The 27862-nt window shown below is 42.7% G+C and overlaps 10 protein-coding genes across 10 annotated transcripts; 6 read left to right on the top strand and 4 right to left on the bottom strand.

The window, feature by feature from the left end:
- The first annotated feature begins 668 nt into the window (after window positions 1-668).
- BYT42DRAFT_301840 (uncharacterized protein) lies at window positions 669-2016 on the top strand. The gene is made up of 2 exons (XM_051562923.1): window positions 669-686; window positions 1077-2016. Coding segments are annotated over exons 1-2 (786 nt in total). The 5' UTR covers window positions 669-685; the 3' UTR covers window positions 1862-2016.
- A 1629-nt stretch (window positions 2017-3645) lies between these two features.
- Window positions 3646-5466, bottom strand: BYT42DRAFT_593220 (uncharacterized protein; the record flags this gene model as incomplete). Its single annotated transcript, XM_051570681.1, has 6 exons — window positions 3646-3999; window positions 4169-4278; window positions 4353-4493; window positions 4568-4667; window positions 4732-5163; window positions 5251-5466. 6 exons carry the CDS (start codon window positions 5464-5466, stop codon window positions 3646-3648), a joined length of 1353 nt encoding a protein of 450 aa, XP_051424622.1.
- A 1598-nt stretch (window positions 5467-7064) lies between these two features.
- Window positions 7065-8075, top strand: BYT42DRAFT_566174 (uncharacterized protein). Its single transcript, XM_051567936.1, has one exon. It carries the CDS (start codon window positions 7220-7222, stop codon window positions 7700-7702), a length of 483 nt encoding a protein of 160 aa, XP_051424621.1. The 5' UTR covers window positions 7065-7219; the 3' UTR covers window positions 7703-8075.
- A 460-nt stretch (window positions 8076-8535) lies between these two features.
- BYT42DRAFT_566172 (uncharacterized protein) lies at window positions 8536-10438 on the top strand. Its single transcript, XM_051567935.1, has one exon. The coding sequence runs from the start codon at window positions 8871-8873 to the stop codon at window positions 10023-10025; it is 1155 nt and encodes a 384-aa protein (XP_051424620.1). The 5' UTR covers window positions 8536-8870; the 3' UTR covers window positions 10026-10438.
- Window positions 10439-10450: 12 nt separating this feature from the next.
- On the bottom strand, window positions 10451-14209 carry BYT42DRAFT_566168 (uncharacterized protein). The gene is made up of 4 exons (XM_051567934.1): window positions 13923-14209; window positions 13322-13751; window positions 10950-13202; window positions 10451-10875 (listed from the first exon to the last, which is right to left on the bottom strand). Exons 1-4 carry the CDS (start codon window positions 14060-14062, stop codon window positions 10831-10833), a joined length of 2868 nt encoding a protein of 955 aa, XP_051424619.1. The 5' UTR covers window positions 14063-14209; the 3' UTR covers window positions 10451-10830.
- Window positions 14210-15326: 1117 nt separating this feature from the next.
- BYT42DRAFT_566163 (uncharacterized protein) lies at window positions 15327-17807 on the top strand. Its single transcript, XM_051567933.1, has 10 exons — window positions 15327-15663; window positions 15756-15809; window positions 15921-16015; window positions 16084-16232; window positions 16363-16520; window positions 16630-16753; window positions 16859-16901; window positions 17037-17108; window positions 17239-17248; window positions 17330-17807. Exons 1-10 carry the CDS (start codon window positions 15625-15627, stop codon window positions 17600-17602), a joined length of 1017 nt encoding a protein of 338 aa, XP_051424618.1. The 5' UTR covers window positions 15327-15624; the 3' UTR covers window positions 17603-17807.
- A 731-nt stretch (window positions 17808-18538) lies between these two features.
- BYT42DRAFT_566146 (origin recognition complex subunit 3 N-terminus-domain-containing protein) lies at window positions 18539-21890 on the bottom strand. The gene is made up of 10 exons (XM_051567932.1): window positions 21506-21890; window positions 21100-21430; window positions 20827-21032; window positions 20601-20760; window positions 20418-20531; window positions 19551-20341; window positions 19365-19440; window positions 19041-19294; window positions 18817-18944; window positions 18539-18738 (listed from the first exon to the last, which is right to left on the bottom strand). Exons 1-9 carry the CDS (start codon window positions 21577-21579, stop codon window positions 18839-18841), a joined length of 2112 nt encoding a protein of 703 aa, XP_051424617.1. The 5' UTR covers window positions 21580-21890; the 3' UTR covers window positions 18539-18738; window positions 18817-18838.
- Window positions 21473-22390, bottom strand: BYT42DRAFT_301627 (uncharacterized protein). The gene is made up of 3 exons (XM_051562922.1): window positions 22007-22390; window positions 21868-21946; window positions 21473-21810 (listed from the first exon to the last, which is right to left on the bottom strand). Exons 1-3 carry the CDS (start codon window positions 22139-22141, stop codon window positions 21551-21553), a joined length of 474 nt encoding a protein of 157 aa, XP_051424616.1. The 5' UTR covers window positions 22142-22390; the 3' UTR covers window positions 21473-21550.
- Window positions 22391-23758: 1368 nt separating this feature from the next.
- BYT42DRAFT_301475 (ribosomal protein L49/IMG2) lies at window positions 23759-24317 on the top strand. The gene has a single exon (XM_051562921.1). It carries the CDS (start codon window positions 23809-23811, stop codon window positions 24118-24120), a length of 312 nt encoding a protein of 103 aa, XP_051424615.1. The 5' UTR covers window positions 23759-23808; the 3' UTR covers window positions 24121-24317.
- A 1433-nt stretch (window positions 24318-25750) lies between these two features.
- BYT42DRAFT_301450 (thiamine diphosphate-binding protein) lies at window positions 25751-27803 on the top strand. The gene is made up of 4 exons (XM_051562920.1): window positions 25751-25933; window positions 26012-26033; window positions 26108-26196; window positions 26279-27803. The coding sequence occupies exons 1-4, from the start codon at window positions 25841-25843 to the stop codon at window positions 27755-27757; spliced, it is 1683 nt and encodes a 560-aa protein (XP_051424614.1). The 5' UTR covers window positions 25751-25840; the 3' UTR covers window positions 27758-27803.
- Window positions 27804-27862: the final 59 nt, after the last annotated feature.

Genomic DNA, 27862 nt, shown 5'->3' with positions numbered 1-27862 from the left:
TATCAGTTCTGAATTACCTCGAGTAGAAAATTACATGTTGCTTTACACATTCCACCAAGAATAGAGTTGGCGAGTTTAATCATATCACAATTGCATGAGATTGAAAATTGCACTGATTCATCATCATCACAGTAACCTCCCTGCATAATGTTCATATCATCCAATACACACCTTTCCTGATTAAAGGGGTTCGATATTCTGTGATTTATTTTTGTTGTTATAATGACAATAACAATAACAATGAATCTGGGTCATTGCCAGTGATAGACGGATCGGAACAAATTAATTTGATGATGATGAAGTCAGAGAAACATCATCGTGTTGTTTCCTCATTAAACATGGGTGCACGGTTTAACATCAAGCAGACGTAAGTTTTTTTGCTGGAACGTTCGACGATCTTGTATAATGCATAAAGCAACCATCAGAAAAACTTCCCTGTCCGACAACTTGCTGTTGGAAAACAGCAAGTTGTCGCTCAGCAAATGTGACAAATGAAAAGTGTTTCTTTATTTCCATCTTTTATTCGAAGCTGTGATTCGTTCATATATTTCATTCTTTCTTTTTCTTTGAGGAGCTATAATAAATATGTGAAAATGAATTGCAGATGAAAAACCCTAAAAAAAGAAATTCAACAAACCAAACGAATCACATCGATCTTTTTACAAACCGGAATGGATAAGCCGTGAGTAAGTATTAACGTCATAATAATGATAATCCAATTGTAAGTGGCAACCATAAGGGGAAACCTGATGGAATGTAAAAGAAATTGGAAATGAATAGTTTTACTCAATCACTTAACCACTTAAAACCGCAGCGAAGAAGCTCACAGAATTTTCAAAGGTTCTCTGCGTCTGTCTTTCTAATTTTTTTTTTTTTTTTTTTTGCCAATCGTTTGCTTTTGAATATAAATTTGTCATGATCACCAATCAACGTGCTTTCTTTTACCGTCATCACTTTTTTTTTTCTGCCCTCGCCACAAATTACCAAGAACAAAAAAAGCTCACTATATAAAAGCCCTTCTTCATCTTTCTTTTTTTCATTTCAATCAAACCATAGCTTCTTTTTTTTTTGTGTAGTGTTACACCTTAATTACGTTAACATTTCTTCATCATCTCCACCAACATTTACTCGACACATGAATGGGTGCGAGTCTCTTAGTAGTCAGGATTACGCATCACTATCGCGGAAGCGCAGTGTAACGGACGCCTTCCCTGACGACTCGTACGATCACGAATCCTACAAGGTTCCCAAATATAAATCCAACCTTTCCACGGACGAACGCTCCTTTGTCGACTTCACCCGATGCCTTTACCGTGCCAAAGCCGTTGTCAACGACCTTCGTACATTCAGTGCTGCCGTTTGTCCCGCGCCTCATATCGCCTATCACCACGACCCTCTCCATCCTCACAGTCATTACCATAATATGATCCATCAGCAATATGCGGAAGGCCGTTTCTCCAACTCACTTATCAGTTCTGATCAATTCCTGCGGCATATCAACCAATACATGTCAGAAAATTACCACAAATTTACCCAAATGTGCAAATTCCTCCTACTGGTACTTCGAAAACTGGAATCCACAAGTCCTTTACGGCAGATCTGTATCGATTCGTTTCGAAAAGACATCTACGACGAACTCAAGGTCGCCAGCGAGATTTATGCCGAGTTCACTGCCTGTACTCGAATGTTGAACGTGGGGCAATCTTCCTCGTCGTCTTCATCCTTATTGGAACAGCAACCCTATCCATCGTCAAGTACTGGAGGGGAAGAAGGTCAATCTCCTATTGCTTCTCCGGTTACTGAATCCGATTTCGAATGTGAGATCCATTCTGAACCGTCCAATTCGTCTCCTCAGCTGTAGATTCCCTTTGTAATATTTCCCTTCCATGACCCATCCTTACGTATTTTCTTCATGTATATAGTCCCTCCCGCATCCATATAATTTGCTTATTTGCCATTCCTAATGAATTGAGAACATCGTGTTCTATAGAACAATGAACAAATTGTTCTATATACATTTCTATTGTGTTCTATAACATTCTATCCTAAAATCGGAAATTTTTGGTAATGCGTGACAATCACTTTCTGGCCGAAACTAACCAAATGGAGGGGTCGGGTTGTTTAGAAATAAGCACCCAACATCCGAAAACCGGTGCACCCACGCACACAGGCATACTTGAGGACAATTCATTGGGCTTGGATGCGGCAGCTGAGAGGGGTTTCTTTTTTTTTTGGATGGCTCAGGTTGGACCTTAAAATTCTTCTATATTTATAAAATGTCTTGTTTCAGTTGTTTCACGGTCAGCCAAGAACCATTTTTCACTTACCAGGGAACTGGTACGGTTTTGGGGAAAATAGGAATGAACCTCCCTGGTTTTTCTCAACAACCCCACTGTTACTTACATTGGTTGTTTCGGTTTGACGTCTTTTCGGGATAAAATAGACATGGGTAGGTAGATCTTTGATTATAATGTGCACGGAACGCTTATTGCGATCCATGATTGGAGAAATACATAATGTTCTGTTACACAATGAGAATAAACTCGTTGAAATGTCGGGTGTCACACCATGCGTTACCCATCAGACGGGTTGCCATACCACATTGATATGGAGCACGAGAAATCAGTGAATAATATATGTTTTGCCCCCAAATTTTATTCTTTATTACCTGCTGGGATGACCATGTCGCTTACCTGGAATATTCGTTTTAGTGTCATTTTAGCGCATTTTTAGCCCAAGATCAACACTCATTGGATTTCTTTGTTATTGATTAATTGGCGTATACACATGATCGTGCACAGTATTTGTAAGCTGCATATGACGCGTCATGACTTGTTCGCTCGATTTTTCAAGTGTTTGGTGAAGTTTAGCAAGATGGATATCGGTGTCTCCATGCCCTCGTGTCAGACATGATGTAATGGCTCCGCAGATGGAGTTCAATGCCTGGACGCGTGTTGCTCCATAGCAAGGTCCCCTGCAAGAGCTTCCTACGTATCAAAATATGCACAATTTTCATCCTAATTCAAAGATGTAACTTAGTGAATAAGGCGCTCCTTGCGAGGGTTCCTCAGAAAGAGTTTCCGTTGTCGGCACAATGTTCTTCCTATCATATCAATGCCGCATCATCACGCCAATCCTGCAGGCACAAGACCAACTGAATTCCTATAAACATGTCCAAATTGACAGTATATTATCAAAGCTGCAACAAATGATATATATCGCTTTTCCTGATACTGCAAGAAGGGCCAGAAACTTGGGGTTACAAAAGGGAAGGCAATGTCGTCCCTAGTAGCGATCACGTTAACAAGAAGCCAGTCACCAACATAAACTTTGCACTTCCCCCCACCATCAACAACATGCTTTTCCCCTTGAGATTTTCCCATTTAGCCTATATCGATTTCCAACTTTTGCCTTTGTACACTTAGGAGGGCCCTTTTGAGCTTATGTTTCATTTTCGATTTAAATTTACTCAAGGTATCGATCGATCGATCGATCGTAAATGCAATATATGGTTCGGTCTTTGGTCCCGTCACAACATGCGGTTTGCTTCTTTCAAGAAGCCATGGCTTCGTACAAGAGATTATTCTTTTTGCTTTGTTTATAAACATACAAATAACTATCTACATGAGTCGATTCTTTTTTCTATTATCGTTTACACACCACTTTATGACCGGCCTTCCAGTGGTCCTTTTGGCATTCACGCGAGCAATAGGATACACGCTGGCATTGACCACATCGTTTAAAGTCACCTGCGTTTTGCTCCTTTTTATCGCATGCAGGGTTGGCACAGATTGCATGTTTGATATTTTCAGGAGTCGCATCCTTGGCCAATTGTCGAATCAGTTTCTCTTTTTCGGCTGCACTCAGTTTTTCAAAGTTTTCAAAGTTCTCGTTTTCCAGAGCCACGCGTGCCGCCATCTTTGCACGCAGGATGCGAACAAGGTAAGTGTAAGCTTCCACGTTGCCACGGACAAGGGCCAATTCCATGTAGTTTTGAGCCTTATCCATATCGTACAATCCGTAGTCCTTGGAACCGAAAATAAGACCCAACATCAGCATGGCGTCGGCATCTCCGTTGTTAGCAGCATCCTATATCAAACGCAAGCATACATCGGTCAATATTGCAAGCGCACGCTAGCATAATTCTTTCGATGCCATTGTCTTTTACCTCCATCAAATCGATGCCGTTAATGATATAATCATCCTTATCACTACCAGGATTACCGGCTTCCTCGGCAAGCTTTTCATCCTTGGACATCAGCAAATACAATCTGCCCACTACATTGTCATGAACATACAATCAGTTGGGGGGGGGGGGGTTCCAAACGCTAAAGTTAGTTTGAGCAGCTTACAGGCATTGGCCGAGGCAGCAAAGCCCCATTGCTTGGCCCGTTCGAGGAATTCGATGGATTTCTTGATGTCTTTGAAGGGCACCGTCTGAGGCGTATTACCCTGATAGATGAGACCAAGATTATGAGCCGTGTCGGGATAACCTGTTTGATCACCATGATTTTCGATGAATTTTTTCCCTTCGTAGTTTATTCTCTTTCCTGATCAAGCGTTTTACCTTGATCCAAAGCCTTTTGGTAATACTCGATAGCCTTTGTGACATCCAGAGTGCAACCGATACCGTTTTCCAAAAAGTATCCGATCTTGTGGCATGCCATCTAGGAGAGAGAGGGTTGAGCTTTTTGACAAGCGTTTATGTGGAGTAAAGGGTGTGAAACTTACGGGATTGCCTTGGTCGGCGGCTTTGGCGTACCATGTGTAGGCCAATTTCTTGGGATCGTGACCGGGTATATTCTTGCCAGCTGCCAGCTTTTCTTCTTGCATGTAGAACGATCCGATTTGCACTGCCGCCATGGTGTATCCCAGGTCAAATGTGCGTTCAAGCAAGCGTTTCGCACCTTCAAAATTGGGACTGGCCACCGGGCTCAGGCTGGCGCGATCATCGGGACCGGAAGGTTCGCGACGAAGACCACCGTATAACAAACTGCCCAAAAGTAGATCATGAATACTGCATTGGGCACTTTCATCGAGATTCAAGTCCTTGGCCGCTTCGTCAATATTCATATCGGTTTTGGAAAGACGCTCCACAGCTTCCTGCTGAACTTGTTCGAAAAGCTTATACTCTTCAGCATACTTGTCTTGGGCGCGTTCCAACTGCATAAAATAAATGACCCCCAAATAGGACATGATACGATCAATTCCGCTGTCTTCAGTTTCGGTTACATTATTGACAGCAATTACCTTCTTGCCGACACTGTTACGCTTTTCGAATTCGGCTGCCAGTTGCTGAGCCGCCACCGGCATGGCGGTGGGGAGCTGCTTGGCAAATTCGGGATCAGATTCGTTGTAAAGCGCCACCAGTAATCCGGACTGCTGCTGGGTCAATCCCAAGAAAGCAGGAACCTCCTGAGCAGGAGCAACATCGATATTCGGGTCGGTTGTCTGTACTTGAGCCATGATTTAACAGATCTGACTTGCTGATTTTTCCCTTGATCTATCGTGCAAGAAAAGCGGATAACGTAACCGTCAGTGGCTTGCATGTTTTTTCCATCTCAAGAAAGTTTCAAACTCCGTCAAAGCAACAGCACTCATTCATCAGCAATTATCTGAGTCCGGCCAAACAACTGGAACCAATGGCCAAGAAGCACACTCCAGTCGACATTCATCATTTTATCCTGCGTTGGACTCACCAGACGAAATTTCGAGTACCTCGAATAATCACGCTTGCTTGTACGCGTTTAGACTGGCAATAGAATTTCAGATGGAAAAAAGAGTTGTATAATACCCATCAATACTGGCAGGTAAATAGATGCCAGTGAAGCACAATAAAACAATAAGTCAGTATAAGTAGAAATATATACAGATAAAGATAATAATCGGTTGATTCATTTTCCTGTGGCCTTCAGAAGATGTCCTAAACTTTCGTTCGTCAGGCCAGATTTTCTGATTATGTACGGTCCTAAATCGATGATCCTTCAAAGAGCTCTAGCAACCATTCCTCAATCTCCTTATTCTCACCTATGTAAAGTGCGTTTTTTGAGTGGCTCTGGGAGACATCCTTCAAGGATAGCTTTTGCAATGTATAACAGCACTTATAGAATAGCGTTTTTATTTCGTAAGCCAGTATAACCTTGCTGTCTAAAAAGCGCGCAACCATCCAATTTTAAATCTCAACTTGAGTACATTTTCAAACCTTTGACCAAATCTCCGTAGAGCAAAATGACTTTTTTTTTTGATTCTCTTGCAACAAATACAGTGAGCTGTCGACTTATCTTCCTCCAATTGATGGTTGGAAGAAAGCTGGTGTCCCGACGCCCATCGCGGATTATCATTCAGGCGAGTAGATTCGTAACTTTAAACTCAGAAATGAGCACTCGTTATCATATGATCGTGCTTAAAAATTCTGATGTCCCCTCACATCGTTCAAGATCAAGCCAAAAATGTTGCCGTCATACATGCATACAGTATATGCATAATTAAAGCGATTTGGTAATGCATCTATTGTAGTTTAAGTGGAATAGAGTAACACTAGTACGTCATAAGCTGCCAACAGTATTACATTAAGATCGTTCGACCAGCCGATGGCACGGAAAACGTCTTGGTATAACCAGCAATACCCATTGTTGCACATATATGTGGGTATACATCAAAGACTCACTATAAAGCAAACAAAAAGACGAATTCTTTAGCATTGTCAACATTAATGTCTCATTCCATGCATCGATAGCTTTGTCTGCGTCTCTCTTTAACCTCAGGAAACTCGCTGTGACCCCAGATCATCAGTCGGCTATTGAAACTTTTGGGGATTCGAATAATGTCCGAAGCCTTTTTTTTTATAGAAAATGATCCGCCACAGGGGAAGACGCACAGGCCGAAGCGCTGTTTTGAGAGTTTTCTCAGCATCTCCTTTTGTGGCATCACTGTTGTTATTCATTTTGTAAGCAAAAAACCTCCAATTGAACTTCGTTCATGTAGCATACCAATCGACTGTTTTGTCTGAGAACTGCTGTACGGTTAAATCATGCATATGATTTTTCAAGGGTGAAAAGCAAGAATGGGGTTTCAAGGCACACTCCTTGCTTTTCTTCTGTAATTTTCCTTTTTTGCAACATTTTTGAGCTTGGTGCACAAAATAATAAAGCGGACAAGTTTATTTTTCTGGATTTTTGTTTTCATTCATCGATAACACATTGAATTGAGTTTTTGAAAGATGCTTTCCTATACTGAACAAGACAGTCCCGAAAACTACGAATTTACGGTTTCTTACAGTGATACAGCCGATACCAAGTATGCTCGATGCCCTGAATGTTGTATTGGTGGATCTCGCATTAGCACGGCCCATGTATTCGATAATCAAACGCACCTTCGTTGTCGCAAGCACGCAAGGCTGTACTATTGTCGCAGTGACGATTTCGATGTCATTGCGTTTCCGTGCAGTGAAAAGAAGGAACACTTGGATAAGCAAGTCGTGATCCAGCGGAACGGAGTTATGGTGCCCACAAGCACGACGAATCGGTCTAATCAAAGTTCCACAACAACGAGTGCTCATAATCACCAGCTGGTGTCCATGGCCATGTCGAGTGAACCGTCTCTGGCCTCGGCCTCCGCTGCTCATTCACTTGCCAGCTCCAATGTATATATGATTTGTTTTATCGTAGCTTGCATTTTCACATTCATGTACCGTTCAAAGTAAATAAAAAAAAATCAGCATCCATCACATCATTTACCCATGTCTGCCAACCAGGTTAAACGGCTGCATCCTTGTCCTTCAATGCTGGGACCAATAGCAGTAGATTCCATTTTTTAAAGTTGACAATCCGCATTGCACCCCATCACCGCCACGTTGCACGTCTTTAACCATAGTGCAACAGTCTGTGCCACCCTTTCGGTCAAGGCACCATCATCACTTTATCCAAAAGGCCAAGTGTGAGTCCGCCTTATTGACTATAGAACAATGAATGTAAATTTTGATATGCAGATCGTACAGGATCAAGAAGTAGGGTGGCAGGAAAAAAGGGGGCGGAGGTGACTCACCTCCATCCCCGCGGGATATTATGAGGCCAGCGAAAGCAAGAGATAATACTACGTGAGTTGCGTGGAGTGCGATTGGACCGATAAGCAAGGTGTTAGAGCGGAGGTTGGTTTTGGCCCAATCGGTTGACGTGCTCACGTCAATCTGGGCACCTGTACTCTTATTGGCTGCACAAAACGGTGAGTCAGTGTTGACGAAGGCTGGGGACACAAAATAAGGATGTATTGAATCTTTCAGACTAGAACAAACCCAGTTACCCTTTGCCCCAAAAAAATTGAATAACTAATGATAGCACGATAATTAACTTGATAAATAAAGAGAAAGCGAAGTCATCGACCCTTGCACAGGGTATGTGTATGCATTGAGAGGTGCCAAAGGAAATAAAATGAAATGAAAAATAGAATATGCAAGCCAAAAAAAAAAAAGGAAAGATCGTTTTGGAACCTGCTTCCACCGAGTTCACGATAAGAGTATAAAAAAAAAAAAAAAAAAAAAAAGTCGTAAAGTATAAGTATGAAGGCCTGTTTTCCCGTGCCTCGTTTCCGCTTTTTCTTCTTCCACACATCCTTAACTTTTCGGTTACAACAACTAGTGCAAACGAAAAAAGAAAGAAAAGAAATACGTCTTTTCGTTTTTTCTTCTTCCTCTCGTCCAATCTCCCACTGTATAGTGAAAATCCGCATCCTGGCTTAACTGACTCCACGTTTTGTCATTTTGTCCGTTTTTTCAGTCTTCCTCCTCTTTTTCTGACGCTGTGCGTTTGGTCTTTCTCCTCCTTCCCTCCAAGCCTGTTCCGTCCTACCACACACACACACACAATCTAAAAACCATGACCGAAGCTGACGATTTCTTCTTGTCCACCACTGACTTGTTTGGTAAGGACCAGCTTTTGGCCAATTTCTTGCAAGACACTTCGTTGCCGTCGCCTCCTTCAGAAGGCAGCAGTTTCCCTTCACCGGTCAATTCGTTCTCGTCTTGTCTTGACAGCCCTCCCTTGTCAGCGACTTACTTTGACACACAATTCTTGCAAAACTTGCCCGCGGCCGTTTTGCAGTCTTTGTCGGCTTTGTACCAGCAGCAAGAACCGGAGACCAACTTTGACCAGTTTGTCAAGTTTGAAGATGAAGCTTTGGCGACTTCGACGACACCTGTCATGACGAGCCCTATCGCTGGTGCTGCCACGCCTCCCACCCCTACTACACCTTCCATGCCAACCAGCGTTGTCCCGGCGATTTCACCCTCGATTGCATCGAACGGTTCTGTGCCCGTGGTAACGGCTCCTGCCGCTCCCGCTCCTGCACCTACCAAGAAGTCGAGCCGCCCTCCTCGTCAGTTGGAATGTTTCAATTGTCATGTCACCAAAACGCCACTGTGGCGCCGTACTCCCGATCGTGTGCACTCGCTTTGCAACGCCTGCGGCTTGTATTACAAGCAATACAACACCCATCGTCCGTTGCACGTTCGTCAAAAGCAAACGGCCTCTTCACCCGGCAAACAGTCTTCGTCGGTGAATTCGTCCGCTTCGCAAATCCAAACTCCGGGTTCGACAACGGCGCTTCCCGCCATGGATGATGTGGCCAATCTTCTTCGACCTGTGCTGGCTCAAGCGGCTCCTTTGCTTCACGAGGGTGCATTGCTTCAACCATGTGTGCAGTGTCCTACGCCCCAAACTTGGCGCAAGAACGAACGTGGCGAGCATGTATGCAACGGTTGTGGCTCGGTTGGCCAACTTCGTCGTGAGCAGCGTCCCTTGGCAATTCGTAGCCCTCAGAAGCGCGCAAGAGAAGATACGGCTGAGTTGTTGCCTCGAAGCAAAGTGCCTCACATCGAACCTGCCCCGCCCAAGGAACTGAGCGATTTCGACGATTCTCGTTTCAAGGGACTTTTGGGTCGTATGAACAAGGAGCAAATGCACGGTTTCCTCGGTATGTTGGAACGTCGTTGTGCCATCTTACGATCCATGCTGTATCCTCAGCAGGACTGAACCTTTACACTTTCTTTCTTTATTTTTTTCTGTACACACATTTCTTTCTTTTTTGTCTGATATTTTTTTATTTCTCTTTTTTTATTACGCGTTCTCAACAAACGCTTTGTATATGTTCAACACATACCTCTTAAGAGCTCAACAATGCTCGTTCTATATCTATTTTTCCTTTTTCTTTTTTTTTCTCCACTTTCCATTTTACACTTACTACATCTCATCATGTCTCATTTCAACAATAATTCCTATACCGTTCAACACACTGTATCTATCATTCAACATCCCAATAAAAATATAAAAAACCTTTTTTTTTTTTGTTGATTGCCAAAGAAAAAAATCTTGCTTTTCTCAAAATGGATGAAGCTTATCTTGAATTTCAGAACCAATGAAATCGCCTTGTAATCATTTGTGTTGCCGACAAGTAAAACTTTGTTCGAGATTTTCGTTCTAAAGCATCTCATTTTAAAACGGGCACTCTTGGGCGGGAAAAAAAGACAAGGGGAATATTTGGGATGTGCTCATGAAACAAGATAATGTAGTCATTGCAAGATCATATATGTTGCAAAGGAAATGGTACGTTTTACTTGTTAATGTGGTTTTATGATAAGTCTCTAAGAAAAATAATAGTGTTTTCTAAAAGAAAAAAGAAAAAAAATACATGTAAAAAAAAACCTCTACTAAGCGTCACTTTTTATCAATTCAGACGTGTATATACACGAAACCGACTGCTTCAAAAAAAAGGGATAGACGTAATAGAGGGATCGTTAATAAAAGGGAATAGACAAGAAAAAAAAAGATTTAAAATAAATTATGAGTTGTTGTTGCTGTTCAAAACCTGGGCAGCGTGGGAAGTCTGATAGTATAAAAAAAAAAAAGAGTTAGACACAACGAACAAGAATTTCAATGATGATTACAATTATTATTTACCTGCACAGAAGAGAAGCGACGCATTTCCTTGGGATCGGAAGACATCTTCTTGCCCAAAAGCTTCTTGCCAAAGTTCTGAGGACGTTCCATGGACTTGAGCGACTTGGTGCGGTTAGCGTAGTAACGGGCAGAAGAGGCACCGGACATGGCGGAAGCGCGACGAGATTGACCAGCCATGGGAGTCTTGGTTTCCTGCAAGGTGTTCTTGGGTTCGAAGAGCTTTTGCATACCGAACTTGATAAGATCCAAAGGAGCGAACCAGACAAAGTTCCAGATCCAGGCAATACCGGCCCATCCCCAACCACAGCCCTGGATGTTAGTGAAGGGCCAGTCGGCATAGACAGCAATGAAGGTAGCGACCAACTGGGCGACAATGAAGGCACAGCACAACATGATGGAAGGACGTTCAGTGAAGAACCAGCCACGGGAACGAGTGACGAAAATCAAACCCTGAGAAATGGTCGACACTTGAAGGTACACAATGGAGTGGAAGATGGGATGGTTGGCTTCATCGTGGTAGTTCTCAACACCAAACTTGTCTTCGAAGAAAGTGGTCTTGAAGATAACAGCGAAGAAAACAACGGTGGAAGCAGTAAGGTAGAGACCGTAAGCGATGGCGTAACTGAAAATTTCACGCAAGTTCCAGGCATCGGGGTAAGGAGAAGGCTTGACACGATCGGTAGAGATAGTCATGATGGTACCATCGTTCAAAATGGCAAGAATCAAAACCATGAAGGGAGGGAAATCGTGCTGGAAGGCCCAGATAAGAATGGAGAAACCAACGACAACACGAATGGTGACGGAGCAAGTATAGATGGAGTAGTTGCGCATACGTTGGAAAATCTGGCGAGAACCAATGATGGCTTCAATGATAACGGAAAGACCGGGTTCAGTCAAGACAATATCGGCAGCAGAACGAGCGGCATCGGAGGCATCAGCGACAGCAATACCGACGTTAGCCTTGGACAAAGCGGGAGCATCGTTAACACCATCACCAGTCATGGCGGTCATGTGGTTCATAGCCTGGAGACGTTCGACAATTTCGTACTTGTGTTCGGGGTACACACCAGCGAAACCATCAGCCTGCAAGACCATAGTATCGACATCGCTGTAACCGGAACCGGCAGGAGGACCTTCCTTCAAAGTCTTGGACAAGAACATGTTATCACCCATACCGAGACGACGACCGGTTTCCTTGGCAATGGCAAGCTGATCACCAGTGATCATCTTAACCTGGACACCGAGAGCAATAGCGCGGTCAATGGTTTCCTTGGTATCGGAACGTGGGGGATCGTAGATGGGCAAAAGACCAATAAGACGCATACCGAGACCTTCACCGTCAACTTCACCGCTGGGGACTTCGTCGACAGCAACAGCGAGAGCACGGAGACCACGACGAGCAAACTCATCGACATCATCGTTGAGAGCCTTGATTTGAGCTTCGTCCTTATCACGGGAGCAGAGATCCAAGATGGTGTGGGACATACCCTTGGTAGCACGGTAAACCTTGCCATCGGCCAAGTTCTTGTAGGTGACTTCGGTACGCTTGTTGACGGGGTTGAAAGGTTCAAAGTGCATTTCCTCGATACCTTCACGGGCACCCTTGGGATCGGGCAAGGAGTTGACGATACAGAAATCGATGGCATCCTGGTTTTCGGTACGGGAAGCGTAGGCGGAGAAACGGATAATATCATCACCATCGAATTCGGCGTATTGCTTGATGGTAGGCTTATCGACGATCAACTTGTTCAAGGTCAAAGTACCGGTCTTATCGGAACACAAGATGGTCACGGCAGCCATTTCTTCAATAGCAGTGATACGGGTGACAATAGCCTTGTGTTCAGCGAGTTGCTTGGCACCAATAGCGAGGGTGACGGACAAGACAGTAGGCATGGCAATGGGGATACCACCAATGAGCAAGACAAGCATGTTATCAACACCACGACGGTAATCGTAATGGAAAGCAGCCCATTGAACAATGATGACGATGAGAAGGAAAATACCGATAGTGCAAAGACAGAAGTTACCAATGTTGGCAAGAATCTGCTGCAAGTGACCAACATCATCAGAGGCATCACCAACGAGCTTGGCAGCACGACCGAAGAAAGTGTTCAAACCAGTACCAATGACGACAGCTTCGGCTTCACCCTGTTTCACAGTGGAACCGGAGAAAACTTCATCACCGGCTTCCTTGCCAACAGGAAGAGATTCACCAGTAAGAGCAGCTTGATCAATAGACACTTGACCGTGAGCCTAATAGAAAGTAAAAAAAAAGGGGGGAGTAAGAAAAAAGTAACAAATAAAAATCATTAGCATATGAAAAAATTTGGGTAAATATTTGCTCTATAAATATATATAAAAAAAAAACTTACAGTAATCAAACGACCATCAGCGGGAATAACGTCACCGAGTTTGATGCTGATCACATCACCGGGAACAAGTTCAGAGGCTTCCATTGTTTTCCATTCACCATCACGCTTGACCTTACACTCAGGAGCAAGAGACTCCATGAGAGCCTTGACAGCGTTACCGGCTTGACGTTCTTCCATGAAACCAATGATCGAGTTGGCCAAAAGCAAAAGGACAATACCGATGAAATCGGGATAATCCGGGGGTTTGCCAAAACCGTTGGACATAGCAATAGCGACAATGGCAGCGGCTTCCATGACCCACGAAAGGGGATTCCACATGAAGCCCAAGAATTGAAGGAAAGGGTTGACTTCCTTCTGTTCGAGTTTGTTGTGACCGAACTTCTCGATACGTTTAGCGGCTTCGTCACTGGTCAAACCATCGGTGCTCGTCCTAAAATTGATGGAAAGGGAAAAAAGAAAAAATTTAATTGGTTGCGGTGAGATAAAAAATTGAAACAGGACGGGTTTTTCATTAGATTGGATATTGTTTATTTGGGACTCCACAGGAACCAGGGTCGTAAGGAAATGAAAAAAGTGAGACTGAGGAAAATGAGCAACTTACTGCAAGAGAACGAAGACGTCGGTTTGCTCCATGGTGGAAAGATCGAACTTGTCCTTATCGTAAAGTTCTTCGACGGTCAACGTCGTAAGGTTGCCGTCGAGATTTTGTTGGGGAGGCTTTTCAGTATTATTCTCTGCCATGGCCAATGATGGGGAGAGTAGAGGAAATTAAGAAAAATACGGGGAGTAACAGTTGCTAGACAAGCAGCAAAAGTATTGGATTATAAGGGAAATAAATGGCGAGGCAACAGGAAAAAAGGAAAGAAGAGAATTGCGAATAATCGACAAGGGCGGTTTCGTTTATATAGTCTTGATGGAGCTCGAAAATGGCAAAATTTTCTGGTTAAAGTCAGCCAACACACAAACCAGGGGGGGGTGTTGGGAAAGCGTCAGCGCACACCAATTTTTTTTTTTTTCCACGTCTCGGCTGTGAACCTTTTCCTCCTCTGGCAATCAGAAACCTTGCCGATTTATAATAACCTTTATACACGATTGCCCAAATTTTACAAGCAGTTAAGATCCCGCAAGCTTATATTACCAATCACAGATTTGGATCATCGTCATATTTTGTCTCAGCGCCCCGCACTTGCCCGCCACGTTTCCAGCTTATTTGTTTTCCCAATAACTGACGTCATAAAAGAGCAGGAACAAGCCTAAAAGTTAACAAACGAGCTTCCTTAGTTGATTTTTTTTATGGACTCATGTGCAGGGTTGAATGCTGGGTTAACAAAAACGAGAAAAAAATGTACGGAGATCTGAAACGGGTCCCTTAACCAGTGAAAGTAAAGGTGCCTTTTTTTTTAGGGTTGATCCTTGAATTTTCTGTGGTTGACCTAATATATTGGATCTGATGGCTGTCTCTGATCCTGATTTTTTTTACCCGCCTTTCCCTTCTTCACTGGCCTTAAAAAATTTCCCGTGCCTCCTTTTGAGGGCATTGAGATCAACTCATAAAAAGGATAGGGCAAGGTAAGCCATTCTATGTAAACATGTAGACTTTTGTTCTATCCTGCACTTTGACCATCATTTGACTTTCTATCGAAATGTAGTATAGAACGTTCCTTGCAGTATTTACCGTGGGGCCGGAGGACAAGGATCTAAAACCTATTCTGTGCCTTTTTTTTTGAATAGGTATTTCTCAGTCTCAGTAACTTTGACTCGCCGGTCATTCTATTATCCGTTGCTTTTGGTCCATTCGCCTTTACAAAATAAAATAAAAAAGTTTTTGGAGTGTAGGTCGGACCACTGGGGGACTTTTTGGCAAAGATCGGATAAGCGCGAAATCATGAAATAGTCACACAATAGCACATGTAATCTATACCTATTTTTCACACGGTATCAACAAAATCCTAAACGAGCGTCTTTCCACATGATCAGAAATATCCTTTCACACTTTTCCATCACGGTCGAAACAGAAAAAAAAAAATTGAAGTGTTTTTCAATGCAGTCATTCCCTTTGAGTGGTTAGAGTTTTATGACACTTAAACAACGAGCCACTCAAAGAGGGAAGATGAAATCAATAGGGTCATGGATCATAACCTATCACAGATCAGTGTCAAAAACATCGACGTCATTTGGTGAAAACCAATGGCTGCGCTTTTCTGCTGGGTGGTTTTTTTGTTGTTGTTTATTGTTTGGGCCCAATTTCCCGAAGTGACTTTATTGTTGGAGGGGGAAAAACTGTCCAATTATCGTGCATTAACATGACAACCGTATTGGAAAGTGCTGAATTTATTGCCAAGGTAGTGTCAAAACCATAAAGTTGATCATGATGATCACGAGGAATGAGGGAATGGTGGGATCAGCTTGAGTAACATTGAGGTCGACATTTTAGCACAGTGAACATGTTCACATTCCGTTAGAGAATATTGACAGTGCAGCTGAAAAGGTAATAAAACGAATTCCCCCATTGTTGTCCATATGCCCGAGGAAAGGCTATTGGTGGGGTAGAAAATAAGATGAATGGAAGGTTTTTGTTTCTGATACATGCACGATTCAGATTTTGGAAAGCATGAAAACCCGGGTCTACAGCACTAAAACTTGGAACGAACATGTACTCCATCCCAAAATTGCCAACAAAGATACGGTTGATTGGTGAGACCCTAAAAAAACGATTTCCAATGGCTGGCGAATGACATGGTCATTGAATCATTTGTTTACAGGATTTTCTTAATTGATCTGTTAAACTTCTCATTTTGGAGCGACTTGGACGTGGCCGATCAATCCACTCCGCATCCGGATCGGTACGCAGTTCAGTACAATGACCGACGTTACACTGGTTATTGGTCACTTTGTGCTGCGATCAATCGAGGTTAGTCGGACGATGAGATTTGGGGTGCATGATAGCACTTTGGTGAAGCACTTTTTTTTTCCAAGGCATTGATTTGGTCCTATCCTCCATTTTCCTGTGATGGGGATACCAATTTTTTATTTTTTTGCAGCTTTGGACAAAGGAATTCCAGTGACTCAACCGGCTTGGTATCGGGATGCTTCCGATGAGGATCTCAAGGCTGTATTCGAATCTGATACCAAGGAAACCATTCCATTACCCCAGGAACGCATCCGGTTAATGCGAGAAGCAGGTCATGTTTTATGTGAGGTAAAAACTTTCGTTTTTTTCTTTTTCGCTTCATCCTGGGTTTCTTTTTTTTCTGTTTCACTATGCATTGTTACCATTTTTATGAATTACCATTTATATGTTACGATAGAGATTTAGTGGATCATTTGTGAACTGTATTGAACAAGCGCAAGGCTCAGCACAAACGCTATTAGCGATAATTCTTGATCATTTTCCCTCTTTTCGGGATATCCATGAATTCCACGGCCGAAAAGGTAACGAAGCAGGAGCGAATAGAAATGCAAACGATCCCAACAGGGTGTGATGGCTGAGATTTAATTCGGGATTTTGTTTTTTTGGGTTGGGAAATTACCTTTTAGTCTATATTTTGAAGCGTGCCCAAATTCTGATTGCGGACTTATGGTAATTGAAGTCTATTTGTCCGTTGTACTTTTTTTTTCTTTTTCTCCATGCCCAAAAAAAGCTTACTGAGAATTCCGCTCATCGGTAACCGCTTCTCCGCATTTTGTATCTGATAACTGATACGTTCTTTCATAGGGCCTGCTTCGATGGACAAAGTTACGGCTATTTTAACGACATTGATACCATTACCATTTTTGCCGACTATCGGTAAGTGACTTTTTCTCTCGGCGGAAAAAAAAGGGGGGGTTGGGGCCGCGAAAACAACGGACTTGGACTGTTGTAATCAAGAAGGAAAAATGAGAAGAAAAAAAAAAATGCTCATACTATAACTGTTTAGTGTACCACAGGTGAATAATTCTTGCTGATTTGAACCCCACTTCTGGTCCAATAGCGAAAAAGTTTTCTCACCGTAATGATGATGCGGATAGGCACTGTATCATTTAGGCGTTTTACGGTATTCATCGGATCTGCTGGCCAAGCTCGAGAAGTATGAACGGCTACCAAGCGGTTCGCCCGATGAGGTGGAGATCCGCGGCAATTCTATTTGGTCAGTGGAACTGATCCGTCGGCGTATCAAGGAATTGCACCCCCACACCCATATCAATGCGATCTTGCTGGATTTCTATATTTGGGATCACGCAAAGGAGATACAGGACGATATGATCGTCCCAACTCATCGCACGCGCTCTCATTTTTATTAGACTGCATCTATTAACTTTAGAACTTGCAAACCATGACCAACTTCAACATCTGGTTTTCAAAGTCCCCATGAAAAAACCCAAATCACAGCTTGTATTAAAGCGTTACACAATGCATATCATTGATTGACACGAGTTCAACGCTTACGCGGCATGTGTCTAGCGTTCTGCAAACGAATATAAACATTTTTTTTTACTTTGATGAAACCATCTTATCTCGAGAATATCAAATGTCACTCCCATTACCCATCTAAGCCTGTGAATACCAAAAAGCTTATATTTCCTCTTCAATAATTTATCCTATCTATTCGCTGAGGTGGGACACGTGGAAATCGGGTATTTCTGGGGCACCGCTCGCTTAACACACCGACGACCATGTCGCAAAAAAGGCGCAAAAGATACCACTGGTTTGTCTGAAAATGACGCCTTTTTTTTTCTTTTGCGTTTTGCGTATCTTTTAAGGTTATAATCAGACCATATGACTTTTTTCTTTATTTCAGTTGTTGCCATTTTGCTCGTTTCCCTCTTCTTTGATGATGTAAGGAAAGCGAAAAAAAGAAAATTGAGCTTGCATGCTTGTGCTTTCTTTTTTTTCTGGTTCCGTTTGGGTTGGTTCCTCGGAGTATCTTTTAACGGCATTTAGTGTCCACACGGGTTGAAACGCCTTTGAGAAAAAAAAAAAAAAAAAGGGCTGTTCTTTCACCATGAGCACCCGATGTCCATAAAAAGATAGGAGTCAAAAAAAATCGCAATATAGCAAGAACATAAGGAGAGGGTGTAAACAAGATGCCGATGCGGATCGTTGATCAGGAAGAAAGATTATGTCCCGCTTCAGTAACCAGATGCAGCGGGCATTAAGATGCTTCGGGAACAAAGCTATATTCAAATTGCACCATTAAGAGCGGGAAATTGACGGAGAATTGCAACAAAGTCTATATTTCTTCAAATTATTCCGCTCCTGAAGATGATTTATTGCTTCAAATCCCAAGGTACTGCTTGTTCTGCGCAAGTTATGTAAGCCCACTTTTTTTTTTTTCCAAAGAAATGGTGTTATCCCGCTGGGTCAGATACAAAAATAATAGTATCGTATCATGTTTGTTACCAAATCAAGCAATGTGTTTTCAACAAGCGACACTAGACTTAAAATGGGAAGTGAAAATGATGAATGATGCTTTGTATAATAATTATTTACAATCGACAAAAAAGGGTTGTCTTGCCTGTGAGAAACGTCGTCATATCTCACATATTCGACCATGTCAGTCGTATAACATGATCCGTTTTGCGTTGAGTGGGTTTGATAAATCCCAAGAATTGCAGCTCCGCCACTGAACGGATAAATCGTGCACTAAACAAGGGGAAAGGGACCATTGAGAAAAAAAAATAACTTCCGCATACGGGGCCACCTGGAAAAAAGAAACACCATTTTCGAAAATCAACTTACTGGATCTCCTTTTCATCCAACTTGCGTTTGTCAGATCGTTTTTCGCGCTCAATGATACAACTGAAGGCGACAAACCAATCGTAGAGGTTGATCATGCGTCCACACTCGTTGTAGAGCTTATACAGAATACAGGTATCATGTTCCGTAGGCCAGATTTGGTCAGGATCCACATCTGCACAACAATCACAATGAAGATAATGATTGGATTGCATCAATGCCGTTTGAATCGTAGCACGTGGTTGAGCTTCCAAAGACTAGATAGAAGAGAGATGGGTTGGAATTGATGGGTCACGTCGATGCAATTAGGGGCGACCCAAATTTTACCTTTTCGTGCAATCTGACAGTATTGTAATACACCAACTCGTGCATCGGTAATTCAGTATAGGATCGCAAATAAGTGCTAGATTCAAATAAAATAAAATAAAAAAAGACATGGCTCTGTGAGTTGATACATGACAATACGCAACGATAAGGATGGAGGGGGGAGGAAGAAAAGATGGAATGACTTACGCGAAGAGGCGGTTACACCAATCGGCGACATCCATGGCAATTTTGGACCATTCTGCTCCTTTTTGCTTCAGATGCTCAATGGATTCTTGCTGCACACGCTGTGCGGTCTGTGTGGATCGTCGTTTTTCCAGATCTGGGAGTACCATGCCTTCCAACCGTCGTCTTTTGCGTTCCATGCGCTGGATAAACGCTTCGCTACCTTCCATAATCCGATTTAATCGGTTATCCAGATCGTCCAGAAAGGCAATTTCTTCTTTATGGTGTTGCATGTTTTCTGGATCGGACTCTACCCACTCCCGTAATTGATCCAGTAAATCTCCCAGGGCTTCCGGTTCCAGCTTTCGAATAAGATTCACAAGCCATTTGGTGACGCCTTTTTCACCATTCAATCCCTCGGGTGATTCGAGTGCCTCGAGAAGTAGCATCCGCTTCGATTTCCGCAATGCGGAAAACGATGGGAACTGAGCTTGTAATACGTGAAGCAATTCGAGACCCAGTTTAAACTCGCGCTGATAACGCAAGATGCTGCAGAGAAAATTGGGAATCGCTTCGGTTAAAAGATATTGATCGTCCGTCAGTAAACGATACGCCAATGATGGATCTTCCCCAGCCAGTTTTTCAACGTGAGTACGAAAAGACGACAACATACGCAAACGGTTGAAGTGATGTTCCCCAAGCATCGTTTTCTCGTACCACTCCTTGGTGATTTTCTGCATGCTCGTTTTATCATGGTACAGCAAAGTTAAAAAGATGGATAACGGATTGGCATAAAAGTGGTGCATCAGAGCATACTACAGCGGAAGTTATTAGCATATATAAATTGCGCAGTATGCAAATCTGCAAAAAAAAAAGCCTTCTTTTTTTTACCTTGATGCTGGCTGTGACCTTGCCTATGGAGAAATCATACAGATAGAAATGATCCAATAAGAATTTGTATGGACGACAGCCAAATTTCAGGGTAAAAGATTCCTCGAGAAAAATCTACGCAATCGATTATGAGTATATGAGAAAAAGGTATCTAGCGATGGAAATAGGATGGTTGAATATTACCTTTTCCAATATGCGATTGAACCATACATCGCTTTGTTGAAGCCAAAACTTCTCGATTCGTAATTGACTCAAAGTAAACTTGGTCAGTGATTGTTGAAATGTCTCCATGGATGTTGCCACGCCAATAACAAAACATATAGGAAGGCGCAATCGATATTCACTGTTTTTGGAGAATTCAGTAAAGCAAAAATCAGATAGCAATATTTCGAGCTTGCTATGGATTTACCTGCAAATGGCAATAAAATCTTGAAGCACCAAAGGTTCAAAAGACTCAAAATCCTGAAGGATAATGGCAAGGTTGGGAAGCGACCCTTGATCATGATGATGTTTGGTGATATGTTTATACCATCCTTCCAGAATTTGCATATCATAATTAGGCAATCGTGTCGGTTTGCGTCCTGAAGTCTGTAATCGATACACTGGACGAGGTGTCTGCAATGCAGGTTAGAAATCAGCTATCTCTTCCCCTTTTATACAAAAGGCTACAGTGATATTGTACCTCCAAAACATCGCTCGATCGAGATTGCGGATCCTCCTCCTCCTCCTCCTCCTCCTCTTCCCGGTCTTGATCTGCGTCGTCTCCATCGTTGGTTGTTAGCAAGTTGCTGTCCACAAACTGTGCGATCATATGTTTCATCATCGATTTCACGTTTGAACAGTCTTTCGAGTGTAGTAGAGAAACATAATTGGCCCTTTTACGCTTGTTCAATGGCGAAGTAGGCTCTCGCAAATGGCTCGCAATCTGCTGGAATTGGGTGTCGTGATCTGGGGTATTGATGCCTGCAAATACAAGGCCGGTAGGAATTTCGTGGTACGGTAATGCAAGATATCTAAGTATCTGATGTTAAAAATTGCAATATACACTCTCATAAGATCCAAAGCTTGAAAACTGAAGAAAAATGTACCCGCTCATGCCGTTGAACTGATCCTGGGCACGGTCGACAAACTGACTAATTTCTTCCAAGGCGACACGGTTCATGTCGAGTAAGATGGTCTAATCCAAAGTAAAGCAGGCATAAGTCAAATATAGCGTGACTTTTAAGGAAAGAAGATCGTACATCGATGAGCGTGCTTGTTTGCTGCCATGTGGATTCAAAAGCGCGTTTGCGGGTTAACATGCCGTCCACCGATTCTTCTCGATCAAATAACTGCTGAAAGCCATTATGTTCGATGGCATTGGAGTCGGTAGCGCGTCGGGTGATTCGAATATCTGCAAGAAATAAGTTAAGAAGCTAGATCATCTTGGGCCAATGGAACACCAACTTACTTTTCGAAATTGGTCGCTTCCGTTTCGAAGATGCTTTGATCGAGGACGATCCCGAATTTGGTAACACCAAGAAACAGCTCTACAGGAATATAAGTAAATATTGAGCTTTATCCTTTTAGTACAGAGTCCTATTATGCACCTCAGAGATTGAGTTGAAATCGTCCATGGTTATTGCTCGTTCCTGTAGCTCGATCAACCCTTGGTTGTTGAATAACGCAGCAACAGAAAAAAAAATCGCGACTATAAATTTTTTCACTGCCCGCACTTGCCACATTTTCAACGATTTCCGCCCCTATCGACGTTTTATCTGGCAGAACCATGCTGGGCTGGTCATTTACGATAAGGCAATGAATAAATGATATACCGTAATCGTGTGTCGTCCCTAGTACAATTTCTGTTGGATTCACTCCAAAGGGGCCTTCCAGGCGTGCTTTACTCTCTGTTATTCATTAAATTTGCTTTTGTTGCCTAAATTACAAATACACGATAGTCATATTGATTAAAATCATAATATTGAAAAAAAAAAAAGTCAAATGACAATAAGTGGAGAAGCAACAAGCCAGGTATGAAAACATGTCAAATATGTGGTCAGACGGACGAACGGAAAACAGGGAAAATAACGAATCAGTATGGTAATAAAGCAAAATTATGGAGGCAGTTAACGTACTTGCAAGCCTCAAATGCCTTTGTTGCCCGGAAGAATCAATCAAGTTTGGACGAAAATACGTAGTATACTTCATCGCTTGTCAATAGGCAAAAACTCGCACCGGAGCGGTCGACGATTGTGAGTTGATAAGCAATTTAATGAAATCAATATTTACCGGTTTTATGTTTCAATATCAACGAACGTGAGCTCGCTTTTGTCCAGTTACTATAAAAAGGCAACCTCAGAAACGAAGATGATTTTGAAAGCTATGAGAGAAGTTAAGGAAAAGGACAGAACACTGATATACACGTTTTGGGCGCCAATTTCAATAGGCCATTCAACGCGTCACTTAGCGGGAGTTACTCGTGAGAAGCCTCAACATATCAAATGACACAGGAAAAAAAAGGAGCCGCTAAATGAGCAGGCATAAGGGTGGCAGTTCGCAATGCATTTTATGATATGAATTATCTCCCCTTGAGCATCAAATCACAACCTTTATATGAAGCAGGCTTGGAAAGCCGGGATTTCGATCATGGAGCGGCGGTTTCAAATAGATTGCGACTATGTGCAGTCACACTGCCAATCATGACGATTTCAGAATGACTTCATGGAAGAAGAAAAAAAAGATTATTCACCGCTTCTTCTTCCATTTACTTAATTGCATCAACTCCATAATGAACCCTCTTATCTACAGACGAGCCCTCATCGGCCGAAACTTATTACAAAGCAGACTGTCAGTCGCATGCTACTCCAACAAGAAGCAATCAGAAAGAGATCCTACAGAATATCTCAACAAACTCAAAGACGACGAAGTCAGCTATCGCCAAAAAGGTGAAAAAGTCGACGACGATTACTGGCAAGGCGAGCTATTAGACAAGAACAAGCCAAAAAGCTCTAATGTGGATGTAAGTCTATTGATATCATGTCGTGACGAAAACTTGCTGTTTCGTACTGATCAATCACATCTTATGTATAGGTGGAAGGCTTTTCCAGCAAAGATAATCCCCACGAGGCAGAGTCAACCACCAACAAAGAACGCAAGAGTATCAAAAAGCAGTAATAGCTCATAGTAATATGTAATAAAAAAAAAATTCATATGCTTTGAGGAACATGACTTGTGCTTCTGGAAAATGCAAATGCACAATTTTCCCCAATGAGAAATTTCTTCCCCGCCACTTTCCTAAAAAGGAAATGAGACTGTCTTTTTGGGCCCAGAGGTTTTTGTAAACAGGCGAGCTTTATTTTTCTGTTCTTTGACCCCCTGTGCTCTACAGAATACCAACTGCCTAATTGTCATGTTTCGCTCCTGGATTCAAGTGTGTGGCCGACGATTGTATTCCACCGAGGCAACGCCGAGTTACTTTGTTTCAAGAACGGCCAACAAGGGATTGCCCGTTTATTCCGAATTCAAGAATGGTGGCACCCAGCAACTCACCATCATTCGTCGCATAGAAGGCAATGCCGAAGCTTTGAAAAACGAAATTCTGCCATTGTTCCCTGACGCACCCAAAGACCATATCCGAATCAATCCTACCAATAACCATATCATTATCAAGGGTGTTTACGTCAACGAGATCAAGGAATGGTTGGTCAACAAAGGATTCTAAATGGCACTGTTGACAGTGCATTCTGAGGTGCACCTTGTGTTATGGTTTCATCGTGTAAATATATTTTCATCTAGAAAGACATCCAATAATACAAAAAGAATTGTCATTGGACGAACGAGTCAAAAATAATTGTCACTTTCCTTGTGATACTCCTTACAATGACAGGGACTCTTTGTTTTTTTATTTATTATTGTTGTTTTTCCGTCATTATGAAGCCCTGACTTGATCGCTTTTCTTTGTGTAGTCATGTGTTTGCAATGGCTGATGGGGTGTATATGGAGACAGTCCATTCGTAAGTGAAAAGGTATTGATTGCACGACAGCCGATCAAGATCAGGCTGTGCCATGCTCTGAAAACATTTGGAAGTTTGATGGTTGCATATTTCGATTCGTCGCTTATTGTGGATTCGTATCGTCAGTTTTCTTGACAGATGCTGGCAAAGGAATTGTCTAGATTTTTGCAATAAAAAAGTTAATGGTGGGGTAAAGATTAATGGGGACACGCGCTAATGATGGTCATTGCAGTACCAAATCAGGCTTCATGATCTAGTTTTCAAAACGTTAGCCATTGTGGAAAAAAATAATTAAAAAACGAAGCCTGGATGTACCTTGTTGACGACTGTACTGCCAACGGCCATGCCTGTGCAGAGAACGAAGAATGTAGTAAGCTTGCTAATCTTTGCCATGGCGTGGAGAAAAATGGAAGAAAAAAATTTTGCCTTGTAAGCGAAATTAACCAAAAGTAGGGAAAAAAAGCTGTCAAAACCACATCGAAATTCGGTATCGCAAAAATATCTGCAAGGCTTGCTACGTGAACATCCCCCATTACCATATACGATAGCAAGACAAGAAGATGAATAATATTTTCCTACATGGTACCTTTGACGTTACATGGCGGATGGACATGTTTCTTTAGGTGGTTTATTCGTGGTTATGGAAACCGGCGGATTTCGGGATATACTCCGGTTGTTTTGGTCCTTTTGCAGACAAAACTCGGTGTATCATTTTTATGAACCAGGAGGTTCCGCATGTTCCCATATATGATATCAGGATAAATATCAAGTTGAAACGTAAGCAATTCAAACTCACAGGAATGGGGTCTCTTTTTGCTGACAAATATGATACGCTGTCACGGAACAAGACAGTATCCACCTACTGTTCACTTGCAGAATTTCATTCGGACACTTGATATTCTTAAAGGACTCACTGTGCCGAACAATCTCAAGCTGCGCTAGTAAATTGTACTCCTGTCAAACGGTTGCGGAAAAAACACAATAACATTATCGTTGTGCAGATTAAGGTATCCCCAATGCCAATAATATTTCGCTCGATTAACAAAAGATTGCTGCTTCTCACAAATATCAATTGCAACTGATTATAACAGCAATGTCTTTCTGCAAATTAGCGTTTTCCCTGTCCACCACACCTTGTTACAATCGATGGAAAAAGCACGGTTCACTAATGCATGTCGTGGTCCAAAACCTATGACGAGACAAACGCGTCGGGGTGTGAAAATAACATGGGTGGATGGAATTGGCATGATTCTGACTTCATTACTGAATCATAGTTTATCCGATTAAGGGTTGCCGGTGATCTGTCATGATAACAAGGGTTTATAACCTATTTCAGTTGCCACTAAAAAATTATCGTACTTTTTAACTTCTCTATCTCTCCTAATTACCTTGGAAGAAAAAGAAACCGTTCGTTACACGCTACAAAAAATGACAAAGATTAGCATTGGCCAGTATCTCATCAACCGCCTGAAGGAGCTCAATATTGACACCATTTTCGGCTGTCCTGGCGATTATAATATGGTTTGTATGCTTTGCTCATAGATGCCTTGGCAAAGATAGCTTATAATATTCGTTTTCTTATTTTTCTCGCGCAATCAGCCATTGTTGGATATTATTGAAGGTAAAAAAAAAATCGATGTGTCCTTGAAAGATGACGGCATTGCACAGTTATTCACGCTATGATGAAACGAGCAGATGATAAGGACATGACGTGGGGAAATGATGCAAACGAATTGAATGCTTCGTATTCTGCTGACGGTTATGCTCGTGTTCGTGGCGCCGGTGTAAGTATCCAAGTATCCAAATCATAAAAACCGGTTTGGGTTTTTTTGAATGTTTATTCACCTGTTGAATAACAATGGCTAGGCTGTCGTCACGACTTTCGGTGTGGGAGAATTGTCGGCAGCCAATGGCACGGCTGGTTCTTACTCTGAAATGATCCCTGTTCTCCATATCGTTGGCGCGCCTAATACCAAATCTCAAGCTGAAGGAGCCATTTTACATCACACTTTGGGCAACGGCAACTTCCGTGTCTTCCAAGAAATGTTTGCCAACATTACCGTGGCCAATTCCATGATCAATGAAACCAATGCTTTCAGTGAAATCGATCGTGTCATCAAGAAAATGTGTCTGAGCCGTCGTCCTGCCTATCTTGGTATTCCTATCGACCTCGTCACCAAGGAACTTGACGCGGGCGACATTAAGCCTTTGGATCTTTCTTTGCCCCCGAATCCTCCCAATACGCAAAAGGCCGCTTTGAAAGCCGTGCTTGATGCTATCGAGAAAGCCAAGAATCCTATCATCATGGTAGATGCTTGCACCCTCCGCAATAACCTCACGCGTGAAGCAAGAGAATTCGCTGACAAAACGGGATTCCCCACCTACGTGGCTCCCATGGGTAAAGGAGCTGTCGATGAATCCGCCGAGCACTATCGCGGTTGCTACAGTGGTTCCGTGTCGTTGAAGGAGATCGCCAAGGAAGTTAGAGATTCCGATTTGATTTTGGAAATTGGCTCGGTGCAATCCGACTTTAACACAGGTGGCTTCTCGTATGAATTGGATCAGGACAAGATTATCGCCTTCCACACGTTCGCCACCATTGTCTGTCGTGCTACCTACGAAAAGGTCGGCATGTCCGAGTTCCTCCCTCTGGTTATCAAAAACTTGCCCGAAAAGAAACGCCCATTCACTTTGGGTCCTCGTGCTCAACCCAACCCACCGGATAATGGAACGGAAATCACCCACAGCTACTTCTGGAACAAGATGCCCGACTACATGCCACCTCGATCCGTGGTGATTGCTGAAACCGGTACCGCTGAGTTTGGCGTTTTCAATATGCGTGCACCCAAGGATTCCACTTTTATCACTCAGGTCCTCTGGGGTTCCATCGGTTACACCGTCGGCGCGTGTTACGGTGCGGCCATGGCTGATAAAAGCCGTCAGGTCTTCCTGTTTGTCGGTGATGGTTCCTTCCAAATGACAGTCCAGGAAGTTTCCGTGATGATCCATCAAGGTGCCACACCCGTGATTTTCCTTTTGAACAACGACGGTTACCTCATTGAAAAGTTGATTCACGGTCTTCACCGAGACTACAACAACTACCAAATGTGGAAGTATGCCGACACCATCGAGTACTTTGGCGGTAACATGGAACATAATCACAAGTTCCCTCGTCACGCCAAGATTGGTGTGCAGAGCAAGGTCAGTACCCGCCAAGAATTTGAAGCCGCCATGGAAAAGGTCGGTCAGCAACCAGGCCATATCCATTTCCTTGAAGTGATCATGCCTCGCTTCGACGCTCCCAGAGAATTGTTGTTGCAGGTCGATACTTCCGAAAACCGCTAAACCTCATTTTTCACTTAATATGTATGGCTTGATGAGAACCATGTTTATATTGTAACTACCTTGTCGATTATTTTCAAACCCCCAAAACTCTTCAAATTACGTTTC

This window comes from Radiomyces spectabilis (assembly GCF_025331425.1).
Source record: "Radiomyces spectabilis strain NRRL 2753 chromosome Unknown BYT42scaffold_5, whole genome shotgun sequence".
Lineage (NCBI taxonomy): Eukaryota > Fungi > Mucoromycota > Mucoromycetes > Mucorales > Radiomycetaceae > Radiomyces > Radiomyces spectabilis.
The sequence above is the reverse complement of the archived record's forward strand: the minus strand, read 5'-3'. Positions and strand labels throughout refer to the sequence as shown.

What these genes read in the sequence shown, in the direction of transcription:
- BYT42DRAFT_566168 (XM_051567934.1), bottom strand. Translation starts at nt 14,062, where the DNA reads ATGGCAGAGAATAATACTGAAAAGCCTCCCCAACAAAATCTCGACGGC. An exon ending in GACGTCTTCGTTCTCTTGCA is followed by an intron (nt 13,752 to 13,922) that starts GTAAGTTGCTCA and finishes CATCAATTTTAG; the next exon opens with GACGAGCACCGATGGTTTGA. An exon ending in GTCGCTTCTCTTCTGTGCAG is followed by an intron (nt 10,876 to 10,949) that starts GTAAATAATAAT and finishes TTATACTATCAG; the next exon opens with ACTTCCCACGCTGCCCAGGT.
- BYT42DRAFT_301627 (XM_051562922.1), bottom strand. Translation starts at nt 22,141, where the DNA reads ATGTGGCAAGTGCGGGCAGTGAAAAAATTTATAGTCGCGATTTTTTTT. An exon ending in ATTTCAACTCAATCTCTGAG is followed by an intron (nt 21,947 to 22,006) that starts GTGCATAATAGG and finishes ATATTCCTGTAG; the next exon opens with AGCTGTTTCTTGGTGTTACC. An exon ending in GAAGCGACCAATTTCGAAAA is followed by an intron (nt 21,811 to 21,867) that starts GTAAGTTGGTGT and finishes TATTTCTTGCAG; the next exon opens with ATATTCGAATCACCCGACGC.
- BYT42DRAFT_566174 (XM_051567936.1), top strand. Translation starts at nt 7,220, where the DNA reads ATGCTTTCCTATACTGAACAAGACAGTCCCGAAAACTACGAATTTACG.
- BYT42DRAFT_566146 (XM_051567932.1), bottom strand. Translation starts at nt 21,579, where the DNA reads ATGAACCGTGTCGCCTTGGAAGAAATTAGTCAGTTTGTCGACCGTGCC. An exon ending in GATCGAGCGATGTTTTGGAG is followed by an intron (nt 21,033 to 21,099) that starts GTACAATATCAC and finishes CCTGCATTGCAG; the next exon opens with ACACCTCGTCCAGTGTATCG. An exon ending in TGGTGTAACCGCCTCTTCGC is followed by an intron (nt 19,441 to 19,550) that starts GTAAGTCATTCC and finishes ATTTGAATCTAG; the next exon opens with CACTTATTTGCGATCCTATA.
- BYT42DRAFT_301475 (XM_051562921.1), top strand. Translation starts at nt 23,809, where the DNA reads ATGTTTCGCTCCTGGATTCAAGTGTGTGGCCGACGATTGTATTCCACC.
- BYT42DRAFT_566172 (XM_051567935.1), top strand. Translation starts at nt 8,871, where the DNA reads ATGACCGAAGCTGACGATTTCTTCTTGTCCACCACTGACTTGTTTGGT.
- BYT42DRAFT_301450 (XM_051562920.1), top strand. Translation starts at nt 25,841, where the DNA reads ATGACAAAGATTAGCATTGGCCAGTATCTCATCAACCGCCTGAAGGAG. An exon ending in GTCCTGGCGATTATAATATG is followed by an intron (nt 25,934 to 26,011) that starts GTTTGTATGCTT and finishes TCGCGCAATCAG; the next exon opens with CCATTGTTGGATATTATTGA. An exon ending in CTCGTGTTCGTGGCGCCGGT is followed by an intron (nt 26,197 to 26,278) that starts GTAAGTATCCAA and finishes AACAATGGCTAG; the next exon opens with GCTGTCGTCACGACTTTCGG.
- BYT42DRAFT_566163 (XM_051567933.1), top strand. Translation starts at nt 15,625, where the DNA reads ATGACAACCGTATTGGAAAGTGCTGAATTTATTGCCAAG. An exon ending in GTGCTGAATTTATTGCCAAG is followed by an intron (nt 15,664 to 15,755) that starts GTAGTGTCAAAA and finishes TCGACATTTTAG; the next exon opens with CACAGTGAACATGTTCACAT. An exon ending in TTGACAGTGCAGCTGAAAAG is followed by an intron (nt 15,810 to 15,920) that starts GTAATAAAACGA and finishes TGCACGATTCAG; the next exon opens with ATTTTGGAAAGCATGAAAAC.